The sequence below is a fragment of the Mercenaria mercenaria genome, chromosome 8 (genome assembly GCF_021730395.1).
Source record: "Mercenaria mercenaria strain notata chromosome 8, MADL_Memer_1, whole genome shotgun sequence".
NCBI classification, from domain to species: domain Eukaryota; kingdom Metazoa; phylum Mollusca; class Bivalvia; order Venerida; family Veneridae; genus Mercenaria; species Mercenaria mercenaria.
In genome coordinates, this window is record NC_069368.1 from 72,800,736 (window position 1) to 72,819,324 (window position 18,589).

Below are 18,589 nucleotides of genomic sequence, written 5' to 3' on the forward strand. Positions count from 1 at the left end.
ATAAATCTGTTGACATAAATGAAATTTCAGATCAGTATCTTCATTAGTTACGGAGATATACCCATTTTAATTTGAAATAAAGGGAGGTAATTTGACATAAAATCAGTCCATAGTTATCTACCCTGATTGGCTCAGTCCAACTAATGACAATAATGAAATTTCAAACAAGTCCTATAAGTACTTACTGATATAAATCCATTTTGACTACAATCAGGGGAGGTAATCAGATATAAAATAACTCTGGAACCTACAATTGGATCTGATTTGTCATGGATTCCAAGATTTATTGTTGTTGAAGATATTTTGGAAGTTTGTATCAAATAAAACCATAAATGAAGTCTCTATATGGCTGCAAAAGCCAAAATAGCCAATTTTGGACCTTTAAGGGGCCATAACTCTGGAACCCATGATGGAATCTGGCCAGTTCAAGAAAGGAACCAAGATCTTGTGGTGATACAAGTTGTGTGCAAGTTTGGTTAAAATAAAATCATAAATGAAGTTGCTATTGTGCAGACAAGGTCAAAATAGCTAATTTTGGCCCTTTCAGGGGCCATAACTCTGGAACCCATTATGGGATCTGGCCAGTTCAACAAAGGAACTGAGATCTTATGGCAACACAATTTTTGTGCAAGTTTGATTAAATTCAAATCATAAATGAAGCTGCTATTGTGCAGACAAGGTCCAAATAGCTAATTCTGGACGGACGACGGACGAAGGGTGATCACAAAAGCTCACCTTGTCACTATGTGACAGGTGAGCTAAAAATAACCAAAATTTTGCCATATTATAAGAAGGGGACAAAACGCATGGAATTATGGTGTTGAGAGTAATGTAGGAGTCATATGAAGTGGGCTATGTTGCAACACAACTATTTTAACACTGAAACACATCCGTTTAGTAATAACCCATAAAAAAGCAAACTAACTGGCACAGGTGCAGTAAAATCCTATGTCTGCTTGAACAGCTATAAAACTGTCAAAGAAAATTTACTGCACACGTAAACCCTGAATGTGATGTTCAAGGAACATCTCCTCCCTGAACTTATAAATAAAAAGCAGTCACATAAACTATAACAAATACAGGCTGCTCAATCATTTTTTTACATCCAAAATAGAATGCTGTAAATCCTCTGATTCATACTGTCTTGGTTTTAACTGATACCCTCCACAAAAAGCGAGAATCATAAAACATCATTTGTCAAAAACTAATCCCTCAAGCTTTATTTTGGTCATCACAAGAGCTGCCACATGACAGCACAGCTGACTAGTCGAAGGCTTGTCATTAAAATGGCTGCTATGTGAGAAGAGTACATTTCGATCTGAGAAGTTTCTAATATCTAATAACTGAAAATTTAGATTTTACTAATATATCCTTTATGTTCTGGGTACGTTTGAACGCAACAATTGGTTTGTAAGAATGCAAATGTTTGACACTCCTGGTGTTTGACAAGTTGTAACAAGTTCTTATGCAATATACCTCCTCTGTTCAGCAGTGATGTGGTGTAACACACTGTGAACTGTATCACAATGCTGTCATTTTTTGTTTTCAATCTGGTTTAGCACATCCGTTTGTGACATTGTGCAAACCTTATTTAACGCACAATGTCAACAATTGATAAATAGCGGGATAGTTAAACTTACTTTTTCTTAAAGTTAAAAAGGGGCATAATTCTGGAAATGGAAATATTGCGGATAAAGTCAAACAACCTGTCATAACGTTGTAAATGATGAAACTGACACTATGAGCAAGTACAGCAAGTTTTACTTGAATATCTTAAGCAAAGAGAACATACTAGACTTCTTTAAAAACTTAAACCAATGCAGACGCTAATGTCGAGATGAGGCAAAAACCCTCATTGTTCTATGAAAAGTGCAGCTAAAATGAAATTAATATTAACTGTTCCTTCACTAGATAGGGAAATGTCATGCCAACCATTACAAACCGCAAGCAAATTGGTATAAATGTAAACGTTTTGCAAAAACCCTCATTGTTCTTTGAAAAGTGCAGCTAAAATGAAATTAATAACTGTTCCTTCACTAGATAGGGAAATGTCATGCCGACCATTAGAAACCGCAATCAAACTGGTATAAACGTAAACGTTTTGCAAATTAAATTCACATCTGCAACGAGGTGACTTTCTCTGCTTTAACTTCTGTTTCAACTTGAAGTCAAATATCAATTATCAACTATAATATCTTCTGCCCACCTAGATTTATATCTGTAAAATAATTATTAATTTGCCTCAGTTGGCAACTGAAGCTTGCATATATCTCTATAGTTACACTTTTGAAAAGATTGTTAAAAGAGAGATGGGGACTAAGAAAGCACAAGAAGAATAACCACTATTTAGTTTTACTTTCTGCATAGCAGTTGTGAAAGGGTGTAGTGATGGGAGAGGGAAGAATGGAAGAATAGAGATACTAATAGATCAGAATAAGGGAATAAGTAGTGATGAGGAAGAATGACAGAACTCTATAAAATGGTTGGAAGGAAAAACTATGTTATATGACATTGACCACATCAGTGCTAAGCCTAATCTAAAACTTCTTCCTCTGTTTGGGATGTGAGTCAGCTACTTCAAGGTCAAGGTTGAAGGAGTCAATAGCTGTAATAGTGTTAGATTAAAATTTTATGTCAAACAGTTCTCAGTTAAACTATGCTTGCTCAGCTTCTGCCCCTCTTATCATCCGACCTCACAAAAGCTTTGTTCTTGATAAGTAGGAGTCAGCTTGTTGTATATGGTCAGGTACCCCAAGGTCAAGGTCACTGATGTCAGATATTGTCAGAATATTGTTAATTATAGATTGATTGCACATTCCTTAACTTTACTATTGTCCCTTTTTAAGTTTTTATCATTAAAGCTCACATGGGGATTGGTCTAAGTGAGAGAGACTCCAGAGGTTTGGTGAAAATCAACCTAATAAAATAAGAGAGGTGGCCAAAACATAAACTTGACAAATCTGGGGCCATAACTCCACTGAAAATCATTGAACTGTAACATGTTGACGGTATGCAAAACTAGGCTTTACAATGATCACATTTGTGAAGTTTGGTGTATATATGGCCTCTGGTGTCAGAAGAGTTGTTTGGACAAAATTTATGACATAGTGACCGCACTAAATCAATATGTCTCCCCCACTTATGCAACATAAGGGAGACAGAAATAGGGACACAATTTTGTAAAGTTATGGAAACCTGCACTGTCAGGTAATTTAATAATACCAAAGGCTAGAATGGAGCAGGAGAGCTCTCTGTCAAGCACTTGCTGTGAAACCTCCATACATGTAAAACTTTTTGAATGCACTACTTAAAGATAGACAACAGCTGTTACAATAGGTCTTACTAAAAAGAATGACATTAATCTTTAGCTGAACAATTGTACACTGTTCAATAACACTTAGCACTGAAGGGAAATCTATAGAGACTGTTTATACATCATTGGCCTACCTTTCATTTACAATATCTCGTCTAATCTGCAAACATAACTGGTAACGAGTAAGATCCTCAGCCAGCTGTGCTGGATCTGCCGGGTAAAACTTCACTTCAAAGTTGAAGTCCCAGTTCTGACCTGCAAGTAAAGTAAAATATGTACTCAGCTAACCCTACAACTATTACAAGGGAACTTTTATAAAGCTACCCGATCATCGATCACTAGTGCATCCATAGTGTTTCCAGACAATTAAATCTCTTTCTCATCAATTTCATCATGCAAGACATCTATTAAATACCCTTCATTTGCATAAATGACACATAACACAAACAAGTAATTTAAAAGCCTGTGTTATTTCAACCTTGGAATGATAAACAAACACCAAACATTCCTCTTTGCCTAAATGATTTGGATTTCCTTCTAAATATTACAACTAAGACTAAAAATTTTCTAAAATCACATTTTTAACCAACCAGATGCCCACGGGCAACATGTCGAGCCCACCAGCTGTCAAAAGGACTAGAAGTTGCACATGACACACTGTCTCATTGAGGCAAACATTTATGCAAAACAAGAGCACCGCCTTGCGGGTGCTGACGCTCATCTGATTTTTTTTGTGTAATAGAAATATTGTCCTACCCATGATTTTCTAAGTCTAAAAAGGGCCATCATTCTTGCAAAAAGCAGGATAGAGTTATGTTTCTTGATGTTCAGTGTCCACTTATGATGATGAAAAACTGTTGCAAGTTTTAAAGCAATAGCTTTGATAGTTTATGAGAAAAGTTGACTTAAACATAATACTCAACCAAGAAAATGATTTTCTAAGTCCAAAAGGGGCAATAATTATTGCAAAAAGCAGGATGGAGTTATGTTTCTTGCTGTACAGGGTCAGCTTATGATGGTCAACAAGTGTTGCAAGTTTCAAAGCAATAGCTTTGATAGTTAAGAGAAAAGTGACCTAACATAAAACCTTAACCAAGAAATCTGATATTTTCTAAGTCCAAAAGTGGCCATAAATCTTGCAAAAAGCAGGATGGAGTTATGTTTCTTGCTGTACAGGGTCAACTTATGATGGTGAACAAGTGTTGCAAGTTTTAAAGCAATAGCTTTGATAGTTTAGGATAAAAGCTGACCTAAACATAAAACTTAACCAAGAAAACTGATTTTCTAAGTCCAAAAGGGGCAATAAATCTGGCAAAAAGCAAGATGGAGTTATGTTTCTTGATGTACAGGGTCAGCTTATGATGGTGAACAAGTATTCCAAGTTTCAAAGCAATAGCTTTGATAGTTTAGGAGAAAAGTTGACCTAAACATAAAACTTATCCAAGAAATCTGATTTTTTCTAAGTACAAAAGGGGCCATAAATCTTGCAAAAAGCAAGATGGAGTTATGTTTCTTGCTATACAGGGTCAGCTTATGATGGTGAACAAGTATTCCAAGTTTCAAAGCAATAGCTTTGATAGTTTAGGAGAAAAGCTGACCTAAACATAAAACTTAACCAGGCAACGCCAACGCCGACGCCGACAACCGCTCAAGTGATGACAATAACTCATCATTTTTTTTCAAAAAATCAGATGAGCTAATAAACAAGAGCACCGCCTTGCGGGTGCTGACGCTCATCTGATTTTTTTGTGTAATAGAAATATTGTCCTACCCATGATTTTCTAAGTCTAAAAAGGCCATCATTCTTGCAAAAAGCAGGATAGAGTTATGTTTCTTGATGTACAGTGTCCACTTATGATGGTGAAAAACTGTTGCAAGTTTTAAAGCAATAGCTTTGATAGTTTAATGAGAAAATTGACTTAAACATAATACTCAACCAAGAAAATGATTTTCTAAGTCCAAAAGGGGCAATAATTATTGCAAAAAGCAGGATGGAGTTATGTTGCTTGCTGTACAGGGTCAGCTATGATGGTGAACAAGTGTTGCAAGTTTTCAAAGCAATAGCTTTGATAGTTTAAGAGATAAGTTGACCTAAACATAAAACTTAACCAAGAAATCTGATATTTCTAAGTCCAAAAGGGGCCATAAATTCTTGCAAAAAGCAGGACGGAGTTATTGTTTCTTGCTATACAGGGTCAACTTATGATGGTGAACAAGTGTTGCAAGTTTAAAGCAATAGCTTTGATAGTTTAGGATAAAAGCTGACCTAAACATAAAACTTAACCAAGAAAACTGATTTTCTAAGTCCAAAGGGGCAATAAATCTTGCAAAAAGCAAGATGGAGTTATGTTTCTTGATGTACAGGGTCTGCTTATGATGGTGAACAAGTATTCCAAGTTTCAAAGCAATAGCTTTGATAGTTAAGTAAGAAAAGTTGACCTAAACATAAAACTTAACAAGAAATCTGATATTTTCTAAGTACAAAAGGGGCCATAAATCTTGCAAAAAGCAAGATGGAGTTATGTTTCTTGCTATACAGGGTCAGCTTATATGGTGAACAAGTATTCCAAGTTTCAAAGCAATAGCTTTGATAGTTTAGGAGAAAGCTGACCTAAACATAAAACTTAACCAGGCAACGCCGACGCCGACGCCGACAACCGCTCAAGTGATGACAATAACTCATCATTTTTTTCAAAAAATCAGATGAGCTAAAAATGATTGCAAAAAGTTACAATATAAGTTATTTATAGTAAAAACAAGGGAAGTAAATCTTTACAAAAATCTAAGTCCACACAAAAATCCTTACCAGTAGAGATAGGTCAAAATACACCTCAAAACTGGATGTAACGTGCATATTGTACTACAGAAAAGTGGTCTTGATTTTTCCCTACGACCGGTAATGAAAAAGTTACAATATAAGCTATTTATAGTAAAACAAAGGGAAGTAATTCTAGGGTTTTTGCCATGACACTCCCTCTCATGATGGTGAACAACTGTGCCAAGTTACATCAAAATCCCTCCATGCATAAACAAGAGCTGTAGGAGGACAGCAACACTAGACTATTCAACAGCCTTGTCGATTGAATGAATAGAAAGTCGAAAAAGGGAATAATTTAGTAAAAAAGCAAAATAGGGTTTTGAAACAGCATAGTGCTTTTTCAGCTCATGACATGGACAGTGTGTGAAGTTTCAATCCATTCCCTTAGTGGGTACTAAGATACCAGCTTACATAATAGGAATTTAACCAAAAAGTCCTAAGTCAAAAAAGGGGCATAATTTTGTAAAATGCGAAGTTGAGTTATTGACCCTTTGCTCTGCATGTCATATCATGACAGTGAACAAGTGTGTGCAATTTCAAACCCTTTCCTATTAGTGGGATACTGAGATACCAGCTTCATACAAAAACTTAACCCAAAAATTTCTATGTGAAAAAGGGGCATAATTTTGTAAAAAAGCAAAATAGAGTTATGGACCTGTGCAAATGTAAGTCAGTTTATTACAGTAAATAAGTGTGTGAATTTTCAGTCCAATCCCATAAGTCGTTACTGAGATACCAGCTTACATACAAAACCTTAACTAAAAATACCAGCTTAATTACATACAAAACCTTAACTAAAAATTTCTAAGTCGAAAAAGGGGCATAATTTTGTAAAAAAGCAAAATAGAGTTATGGAACCTATACAATGTAGGTCAGTTTATCACAGTGAATAAGTGTGTGAAGTTTCAATCCATTCCCACAAGTAGTTGCTGAGATACCAGCTTACATACAAAGCCTTAACCAAAAATTTCTAAGTCGAAAACGGGGCATAATTTTGTAAAAAAGCAAAATAGAGTTATGGAACCTGTGCAATGTAGGTCAGTTTATCACAGTGAATAAGTGTGTAAAGTTTCAATCCATTCCCACAAGTGGTTGCTGAGATACCAGCTTACATACAAAAACTTAACCAAATCGGGACGCGGACGCATGGGCGAGTCCAATAGCTCTACTATTCTATGAATAGTCGAGTTAAAAAGAAATGCTCAGGACAGTCATTCTTATATCTGACCTTGACCTCTAAGTGTTACCTTGACCTTAGACCTAGGGTCCTGGTTCTTGTGCATGACACTCCGTCACATGGTTGTGAACATTTGTGCCAAGTTACATCAAAATCCCTCCATGCATGAAGAAGAAATGCTCCAGACAAAGTCATTATTGAATTTAACCTTTGACCTCCAAGTGTGACCTTGACCTTTGAGATAGGAACCTGCAGTTTGCGCAAGACACTCTGTCTCACTGAGGTTAACATTCATGCCAAATATAAACGGGACTGCTCCATGCATGTCAAAGTTATAGTCCGGACAAACAAATCCAGACGGACGCACATACACCAAACAGCCATTTGGACAACTATGTCTTCACTTCCGCAAGCGGGCTCGACAAAATTTATCTAATCACAGCATGTGCAAACATTTAAAGACCATCCTCATATTACTTTAGCTTTCATATAAATGCTTTGCCATTTTTTTAAAGTTGAAACAGGAACATATTTGTGTAAACTGTTAATGATAAAAGGGACCTGGGTCAGAATGGCCACCTCATGATGCTGAAGACATAAAAAGAGTCTGACCCATTTAGTACAATAGTTTCTGAGAAACCTCTTTATGTGCAAATCTTTCACAAAAATTATGAAGTGAAAAGGCATAACTGCAAAAATGTAAGCTATTTAGTTATTAAATATGCTTTTTGAGGTCTTCTAATGATGCCGAAGATGTAGGTAGGGTCTGAAAACATTTGGTTAAGTAGTTTCTGCAAAACATGTTTACATGCAAAAGCTTCACACAAAGTCTATGTAGAAAAGGTCCATAATTTTGACAAAATGCGCCAACTATGAAGCCTGCTTACATGCAAAACTTTAAACAACAAGAAAATTCCAGTAAAACCAACAGATGCTCCCCAAAGTATGATTATTGCATATTTAAAGCACAAAAGCAGAAATCATCAACTGGGCACATTCCTCATCCTAGTAGTGAAGCTTCAAATAGTTTCTTAGAATTCTAGCAAGAAGTTGTTGAGAAAAAACATACACAAGAAATGCGCATCTTGGGAGTGAAGCATTGTATGAAGTTTCATTGAATATCAGTAAGGAGTTGCTGAGAAATACTCCACACAAGGAATGGCACTAAAGTTTATTAATGCTGAACAATCTAAGGGCAATAACTCAGTGATAAATCATCCAACCAGAACATGAAGACAAATTGTATATTTCCTCCTGAAAGTGAAGCTTCCTATGAAGTTTTACTGAATTTGAGCCAAAGATTGCTGAAGAACACTCTAGACCAGAATAGAGCTATAGTATACAAATGTTGGGTAATCAAAGGGAAATAACTCCGTTACAAATCATCCATGGAGAAAATATGGATGACTCCTCTTAGAAGTTCAAAGGGCAATTACTTGGTGAAAATTCTGAAGATAATATGCCCATTTTCACTTGGGAGTGAAGATTCCTATGAAGTTTCGCTCCATTCCAGTGAGTGGTTGCTGAGAAATAGTCTGGACAATAATTGTGGGACAGATAGATGAAGTGGGAACAGATATGCTTCCCCTTTCAGGAGGCATTAAAATTTTACCGAAATTTACTGAAATAACTTTTACAAGCAGACATCCTTAAATAAACAAAGAACTTTAGAATCTAAAAGAATTTATTTTAAACAGCCTACTTTACAAGTGATATTGTATAAATAGAAGAATCATTAAGTTGAATAAATGATTTGCTATAGAAATACCACATCTGTGACAATAGCTATCATTCTATGTTATCATATGGATTAACATTAATCCTACATTGTGTTATATATATGTAACAATCAGTGGATAGTCAGCCTATACAGATTCTCTTACCTTTCATTTGTTTTGCTATCTTCTTATCATTGTTCAACCAAAACTGAAAATACACAGATAAATAACTCTCAACTAGAATATAAGTACTTGTAAGACACAGCTGAATCGAAGCGTTTTATTAGCATACAAAGAATTGCCAGCTAATAGCTAATTGTTTAAAAAAAAATCCCTTCAACACTTATTGAGTTGTGATTCAAGTACATGTATATATTCAGGAAATAATTTAAAAAGTAACCATTGTGTAGGAAATGCCATTTTCAAGGGCAGGTAACTCTTTTTCAATACTGGTGACCTATGACTTTTATTGCATATCTTTGTTTCTTAGATGATTGTTTTTCAATATCCAAGGTTTGAAGAATTTCTATTCTTGAGAAAAAATTGACCCACCTCATATACACAGACTCTAGTGTACGCCTTTAAATTGTCAGAAAAAAAAAACACAACTTCAAATAATTCAAGGGGAGATAATTCTTGACCTTGCGGTTAAATTTCAAAAAGAGTAACATCATTGTGTTTGTATTCAAAATACCTTTCCATTGATGTATAAAACTTAATGGTTTGAATTTTTTTTTTTTTTTGCCTGTGGTTGCTACCCTGATGTCCTTTATCTTTGTATGCAGTTTGAATAAATTCCAAAGGTAGATGTCATGCAGTGACATTAGTGTTTAAAACTTTCAAATAATTTGTTTTAAAATGTTTAAAAATAGTTGTATATGTAAAATCTCGAACTTTGTTAATAATTTTAAAAGAACAAAAAGAATTTACATGTTGCCATTATAAAAATGTTTTATTTCTTACTAAACACTGATAAGATTTTGCAGTGTCAAACTAATTGCTATTATACGTCTGTTAATGGTCCTATTGCATTTTATTATATAATCTTAATATCTGTTTATGAGATAATAATCTTTTGACACGCAAGGACAGAGGTCCCTGGTCACGTGAAATCACGTAAAATCTCACTAGGTATCGCGGTATGCGAGATTTGTTGCTAGGGGACATCTAGGTTTCCTGCAATATTATTGGTTGATTTTATTGTTGTCATGAACATCATAAAAAGTCAATGAGAACGGTGGACAGAAGAATTTTACCTACAAAATAAGAAGGACATATACTTCTGTGTTTCATGTCGAGATATCCGACTAGATAATTGGAAAGTTTTGATTACTGTAGTTGTGTTTTTAGAAATAATTGTTGGTATGTGGACATCCATATATTGTTGTTGAAAACTGAATAAAAGAAGAAACAGAATCTGGATTTTGCTAATTCCCCCAATAAAGCGGACTTAAGCCAAAAAAATAAATAGAAATTAAATAAAAACTGAATTTGAGCAAAAATATTCCCCAAAGAAATTTCAAGTAACACGCGCAGCGTAACACTTGGTGCTAGAAACCGGGTACAAGGAGCTTCTATGTTCACTTGACTTTCTTGGTACCATCACAAAAGCGAGTGCATCTACACGTAAAATATTGGAACTTGTGAATTCACAAAATAGACGGATATAATTTTATTTGAAAAGATGAATATTTGTGGACGTAAACCGGACGTCCGAGAACAAAACAAATGGATATACTGGAACAAGAATGCCAAAAACTGTGTAACTTGTACGCGATGTGGACTTACACACAAATATGAGAAGTGCCGCGCGCTGTCCGCTATGTGTAATAAATGTCTGAAACAAGGACATTTCGCTAGAACCTGCTCGGCAAACAGAGTGCGGAATACCATCACAAAATCAGCAAGACAGCAAGTACGAGACAGGCTACGAATGACAGAATTTGTGAACCGGAAACTAATGGAATTGGTATTTCCATTCCATGAGGAAGACGACATGTTCTTCGTAAGTTGTATTACGAATACATCCCTGCTTAAACGTTATGGGTCGAGAAAACGACAATGTATCGCTCTGAATGCAAGCATACTTGCTAAACAAACGCAGGAGGAACTGGACAAAGTAAGAAATTCCCTTGACGAGATCAACCGAGGAAAGGAGGTACTCATCGCGGAAAATGAAAAGCTGAGGAATGCTACAGCTGAGATGGAGACCAGTGTAGCAGAATTGAAATTGGAACTGGCGTCTCAACAAAACGAGTCTCAGAAAGAAGACATCGAGGCGGTCAGACAATCATATAAGAAACAAGATAAAAATTTAGAGACACTCCTTCTCTGGTTACATGAAGATACCGGGAATCGCTTCATAGGATCGGCCAGTGAGCAACTTATGCAGTACTTCTATAATTACATATCCGTAAGACGGAATCACGAAGAACAATTGAAGAAATTGACAGAAACTGTGTCCGAGTTAGCAAAGAATATGAACGGTGTAAATGACCGAAACTGTAATCCAAACAGTGGCAGAAATACTGGCAAAAACTGGAATTACAATAAAAGAGGACGTGGTTATGTCAGGAGATAACAAATATTTATAGTTGGTATATCGACTTAAAATTACAAGGACTGGATGTATAAAAAAAATCTTCCTTTTTGATAGCGGTGTTAAGATTCAAGAATTTGATAATTTCTAAAAATATTATAATAAACATATGTATATTATTTATATTTCATTTCACGGGAGTGACAAAAAATAGAAGAGGGGGTGATGTCATGCAGTGACATTAGTGTTTAAAACTTTCAAATAATTTGTTTTAAAATGTTTAAAAATAGTTGTATATGTAAAATCTCGAACTTTGTTAATAATTTTAAAAGAACAAAAAGAATTTACATGTTGCCATTATAAAAATGTTTTATTTCTTACTAAACACTGATAAGATTTTGCAGTGTCAAACTAATTGCTATTATACGTCTGTTAATGGTCCTATTGCATTTTATTATATAATCTTAATATCTGTTTATGAGATAATAATCTTTTGACACGCAAGGACAGAGGTCCCTGGTCACGTGAAATCACGTAAAATCTCACTAGGTATCGCGGTATGCGAGATTTGTTGCTAGGGGACATCTAGGTTTCCTGCAATATTATTGGTTGATTTTATTGTTGTCATGAACATCATAAAAAGTCAATGAGAACGGTGGACAGAAGAATTTTACCTACAAAATAAGAAGGACATATACTTCTGTGTTTCATGTCGAGATATCCGACTAGATAATTGGAAAGTTTTGATTACTGTAGTTGTGTTTTTAGAAATAATTGTTGGTATGTGGACATCCATATATTGTTGTTGAAAACTGAATAAAAGAAGAAACAGAATCTGGATTTTGCTAATTCCCCCAATAAAGCGGACTTAAGCCAAAAAATAAATAGAAATTAAATAAAAACTGAATTTGAGCAAAAATATTCCCCAAAGAAATTTCACGTAACACGCGCAGCGTAACATATAGCCTACAACAAAATGTAATGACGAAAGATAATTCAAAAAGTAATCAAGGTAGACTGTAGAGTCATGCCTTTGTATTGTAAATTGCACTTTCTCTCAAGGTCCTCCTTTATTGTGTGAAGATTTAACAAAATCCCTTGAATAGTTCCAAAGTTATTGGCTAGGCAAGAAGGTCTGGAAACAGACAGACAGATGGACAGACAGTGTAATTACTATAGCACATCCCCTAAAAAGCACAAATGTTGAACAGCTTTAAGTTAACATTTCACCCAAAAGCATAAATTTCTCCTAAACTACTGGTAAGGAGATAGGATTTAGAACAATGTCTATGACACAGCAGCTTTAAGTTAACATGTTTCTCCCTATGGAATTGATTTCTACTAAACTAAGGCATACACCCTGCAGATAGGATTCCAAACAATGTCTAGGACACAACAGCTTTAAGTTAACATGTTTCTCCCTATGGCATTAATTTCTACTAAACTAAGGCATACGCCCTGCAGATAGGATTCCAAACAATGTCTAGGACACAACAGCTTTAAGTTAACATGTTTCTCCCAATGGCATTAATTTCTACTAAACTAAGGCATACGCCCTGCAGATAGGCTTCCAAACAATGTCTATGACACAACAGCTTTAAGTTAACATATTTCTCCCAATGGCATTAATTTCTACTAAACTAAGGCATACACCTTGCAGACAAGATATTTGGAACAATATCTATGACACAACAGCTTTAAGTTAACATATTTCTCCCAATGGCATTAATTTCTACTAAACTAAGGCATACGCCCTGCAGATAGGATTCCAAACAATGTCTAGGACACAACAGCTTTAAGTTAACATGTTTCTCCCAATGGCATTAATTTCTACTAAACTAAGGCATACACCTTGCAGACAAGATATTTGGAACAATATCTATGACACAACAGCTTTAAGTTAACATATTCCTCCCTATGGCATTAATATCTCCTAAACTAAGGCATACACCTTGCAGACAAGATATTCGGAACAATATCTATGACACAACAGCTTTAAGTTAACATGTTTCTCCCTATGGCATTAATTTCTACTAAACTAAGGCATACGCCCTGCAGATAGGATTCCAAACAATGTCTATGACACAACAGCTTTAAGTTAACATGTTTCTCCCTATGGCATTAATATCTCCTAAACTAAGGCATACACCTTGCAGACAAGATATTTGGAACAATATCTATGACACAACAGCTTTAAGTTAACATGTTTCTCCCAATGGCATTAATTTCTACTAAACTAAGGCATACACCCTGCAGATACGCTTCGGAACAATGTCTATGACACAACAGCTTTAAGTTAACATATTTCTCCCTATGGCATTAATATCTCCTAAACTAAGGCATACACCTTGCAGACAAGATATTTGGAACAGTATCTATGACACAACAGCTTTAAGTTAACATATTTCTCCCTATGGCATTAATATCTCCTAAACTAAGGCATACACCTTGCAGACAAGATTTTCGGAACAGTATCTATGACACAACAGCTTTAAGTTAACATATTTCTCCCTATGGCATTAATATCTCCTAAACTAAGGCATACACCTTGCAGACAAGATATTTGGAACAATATCTATGACACAACAGCTTTAAGTTAACATATTCCTCCCTATGGCATTAATATCTCCTAAACTAAGGCATACACCTTGCAGACAAGATATTCGGAACAATATCTATGACACAACAGCTTTAAGTTAACATATTTCTCCCTATGGCATTAATATCTCCTAAACTAAGGCATACACCTTGCAGACAAGATATTCGGAACAGTATCTATGACACAACAGCTTTAAGTTAACATATTTCTCCCTATGGCATTAATATCTCCTAAACTAAGGCATACACCTTGCAGACAAGATATTCGGAACAGTATCTATGACACAATAGCTTTAAGTTAACATATTTTCACTCTACTTGACCTACTCAAAGGAATTAATTTCTCCTGAACTTAGGCATACACCCCACAGATTCAAAAATTATCACTGTACAGTCAGGTAGCAGTATCTAAAGATGGATTTCTGCAAATATTAGCATACAATATAAAGTTATCAAATATGAATGAATTTTACAGCAGTCATATTATGAAATTATTCATGATCAAACTATTTATAAAATGTCCATTACCAGTATAATACATACTCTTTATGCAGAACAATCCCAAGCAAATGTTACATGAAGACAAAAGATGTTTGCAAAAATTAAATGACTGTGATTGTAACTAACTTGTTAAAATTGCAAAAAGCTTGATCTTTTTTTCATTTAGTGTTATCATCTAAGGACTAAATGACTAAGTCAGCATTGAAATTATTATTTTTGTATGTACTTGCAAATGAAATACAAACAAAAGGCTTCAAAATAAAAGACAAAAATTCAGTCTTTAAATTTATGGTATGTTTGGGAACGGCAATATGCACTTACTCATGTTACTCAACAGTATAAATCAACCTAGATTGTTACTCAATACTACGTGACAATTGTGCATACAGATATTGAGATAAATATCTTGTAATTTATGAATGACAAGAATGATTTAATGTATCTCGTTCATGCATCTGCAGTTTTTATATTTTGATTTACAAGATATTTCACAATAAATAATTTCCTTGAATTTGGTGAACTGTAAACAGCTTTTTATAGTCAAGGGGAGGCAACAAGAAAATGAGGTTGTAAGAATATCACAGATATTGTGCATAGACTACTCTTGGTCCAGATTTACCATGACTTGCTTGAGGAACATAAAATGAATTTTAATGAATGTAAATGACATTAAGACATATTCTAAACACTGCAACATATGCTGAAGAAAAAAGGTTCTATATCAATTTTGTTTCCTTTTGTTGCTGATCGTATGATATATATTTTCCTTTCAATTTTATGTCTATCAAAAAGATCCCTTGGAAGCTAAGTATTCCCATATTTTACCGTGTATGGCTCTGTCATGTATACAAACTACACATACCATACACATTAAAATGCAAAATATATGTAGTGTTCACGGTCACCAGGGTCACCAGGATGTCACAATTCACATTCATTCATTATTACTGTATTCATATAATACATGTATAATGCATTGTATAGGATCTACCTACATGTACATTAGAATTTTATGACTCCATTTTGTAATTTAATACACTAAACAATAAGGTGACTCACCTTTTCTCCAGCAGCATCATAGTAATTTAATCCGAAATAATCCTTTTCCAGAATGTTCAAATGTTCACACACTTTGTCAAACAGAATCCAGCCCACTGCTCTTTTCTGTAAAAATAAATAACATAATAATTTTGTACATTTAAAGCTCATCTCACAGGGGTTATGATGTTTTAGATTTATGCATGGATGTATTTTTGGAATCTGACCTTAAAAAACAACAAACTGACTATCTTTATCGGATTTTATTTGGAAGAAATTGAGTAATTCCTACAAATATTTTTCTGTATCCCACAGGAATTTTTTTTTATGCAGATGTCTATTTCCTAAGAAAAAGACACTCTTTAAATAGAGGGCCATGTGGGCACCATTTTGCTCAAGTGAATACTTGAAAAATCTAGTTACAATATGTACTGTGTAATGAAAATCACAGCAATGGTGAAATTTTTACTAAATCAAGGGTCGTAACTCTGGTGTTATCAATCAACTATGTAATGTTGCAATCATTTACATGAAATTGTACATTCTGTGTCTGTTTTGTGAATATTCCTCGAGATATTAGGTATCTGAATTATAATTATCAACCACTGAAATTTGCAGATTATGACTAATTTCATGCAAGAACCATACCTCTTGTGTTACTCATGCAATCAACCGATACTGTGTATAAAGTTTCATAAAGATATATATAGCTCAAGAAATAAGGCAACTTGCGTGTTAAAAATGTCAAATTTGGCAATTTTGACAAAGTCAACTGATGTGACCTTGGATTTATATTATGGAAATTTTCTTGTGGATACATACATTAAAATGTAACATTCTGTGTAAGTTTCATGGAGACTGCCTAGGAATAGTAGCTACCAATGGTGTTAATAATGTGAAATTAGTTAACTGTTAATACTAATATACGATAGGTATTAAAATTGTGAAAAAAAGTTCTACAACTGATATTTATCACTCTCAATACTCTATTCCTGATGGTATACTAAATATACATCATTATGAAGGAGTGATGTGAAAAATAGTACCATTTACACCATTATTTTGGTGCCAAGCTGCTGGCTTCTCTCAACAAATTTGGACAAGTTCAAGGGTCACAACTCTGGTGTTGCTGAACAATCCTACCCCTTAAAAACTTTATTGTGATCTTGCAGCAATATATACATTGCGTAACATTCATGAAGACTGGAAAAAAGTGCTCTCCAATGTATGTGTGGCAGAGGACAGACAGAAAACAACACGAGAGTTGTCCCCTACCTTCCAGTTATAATCAATAAACGATTGTTGGGAGTAACCCCGTAGAAGTAGAAGTCACTGGGCTCACTGAGCTAATAATTCTTTATAAGCACTTCCTAATTTTTATAAAATGTCCTATTATATATTATAATTTAAATTACAACATAAAAAAAGACAAAATCTGTCTACAAACTGTAGTGCAAAGAATTCTTACATGAAGTGAGAATACAATTCAAAACACAGAGAGGAAATAAATAAACCCTCCAAATTGTACTTGATCAGTACTGTGTAAACAATCATCTACATCTTTAACATATCCCTAGTTTTATTGCTCTATACAGAACACAGACTTAATTGATTTTTATTTTTTTCCACACTAAGTTAATACTAGTTTTCTCATCATAAATACCCATGGTTAAAGGTTAAAATTTTCTTTCAAAAATTAAAGATAAAATAAACAAAAAAATGCATAAAAATTCAATAACTGTAACATTACTTCTGTTATGTTAAAATATAACCAAGTTAAAGGGGACAGTGACCTTAAAATGGTGATTTTACGACAAGATTTTTAAACTTTTAAAGTGGGGTCATTCAACTACCATCAAGTTTGCATTGTTAAATGTATCTCCGCAACATCATAATGCAGTGCTCAGGTAACACAGTCAATACCGTGAGATTTTAAAACATAAATAATTGATTGAATGTTTATTGAAGTGTACACAGGTTAACTTCCGCATGTTGCCATTCTCTATTAAAAATCAATAACATATCAGAATTAAAAAGAACCATTATGTCCTTACATCTACACTGTGATTAAATGTATCATCGTCCAGTAAGCGCACCCTAACTGGCACCTGCCTCGCTGACCGAACCTGCATAATTTTCTGTGACTCTCCCATCTTTATAATTCATCTGAAAAAAAAAAAGTATGTAAAACAATTATAAACATGAACAATGTCATAAAACTGGGACATGCAAATATGCTTGATTGATGACTCATTATAGAATCATTGGTAAACAAGAAAATAACTAATAATTACAGGCAGATCGTTTAAAAAGCAAATATATGTATAAACGTGGATATGTCAAACTCAGCTATTTCATTTCCTGAACTGACGGACATGTTTATCGTGCGCATTTTGTGTGGAAATCGTGTTTTGATTCATATTTACCTGGATAACTCAGGTGTGCTTTGTTTATAAATTATGTTACGCTTTTACAATTGAAACTACTTGAGCGAAAGGCACAAATACATAGAAGTGACTTACTCGAAAAATCTCCTCACCGGCAAAAAGTTTCACGAAATCAAATTACACCATTTTGAATGGGGTAGCCGATGACCTAAATTTACCTGTGTAATTTTGTGTGTATTTCCCACGCGCCCGCCAGGTGCGCTAGTGTATTGTGACGTCACCGATTTGGAACGCAAATATACAGGATAAAAACTGTGCCGCATCACCGTGTTTACTACAGATTATGTGCAGGTGCTGATTCATAATTTAAAAAATATATGTCGCTGCCTCCGTTCTAGGGTTATCAGATCATATCTGTATCTGTATGGTCTGTATCTGTATGGTTTACAGTGTAGGGCCTGTTACAGCTTCGCACACTGGAGGGAGGCGCTTAATCGTGA

At 34.6% G+C, this 18,589-nt stretch overlaps 1 protein-coding gene across 5 annotated transcripts in view; it reads right to left on the bottom strand.

The window, feature by feature from the left end:
- LOC123566097 (protein 4.1-like) overlaps positions 1 to 18,372 on the bottom strand; it is an 84,869-nt gene extending 66,497 nt beyond the window's left edge. For 4 of the 5 annotated variants that reach the window (XM_045359954.2, XM_045359952.2, XM_045359953.2 and 1 more), the window contains exons 1-5: positions 18,225 to 18,372; positions 17,757 to 17,868; positions 15,724 to 15,828; positions 9,192 to 9,234; positions 3,448 to 3,568 (exon numbers count right to left, since the gene is read on the bottom strand). In XM_045359954.2, the coding sequence (XP_045215889.2) occupies positions 3,448 to 3,568; positions 9,192 to 9,234; positions 15,724 to 15,828; positions 17,757 to 17,855 (368 nt within the window). In that variant the 5' untranslated portion in view covers positions 17,856 to 17,868; positions 18,225 to 18,372. The remainder of the gene's footprint in view (positions 1 to 3,447; positions 3,569 to 9,191; positions 9,235 to 15,723; positions 15,829 to 17,756; positions 17,869 to 18,224) is intronic. The other variant, XM_045359951.2, reaches the window with a different exon arrangement.
- Between the last annotated feature and the right edge of the window lie 217 nt (positions 18,373 to 18,589).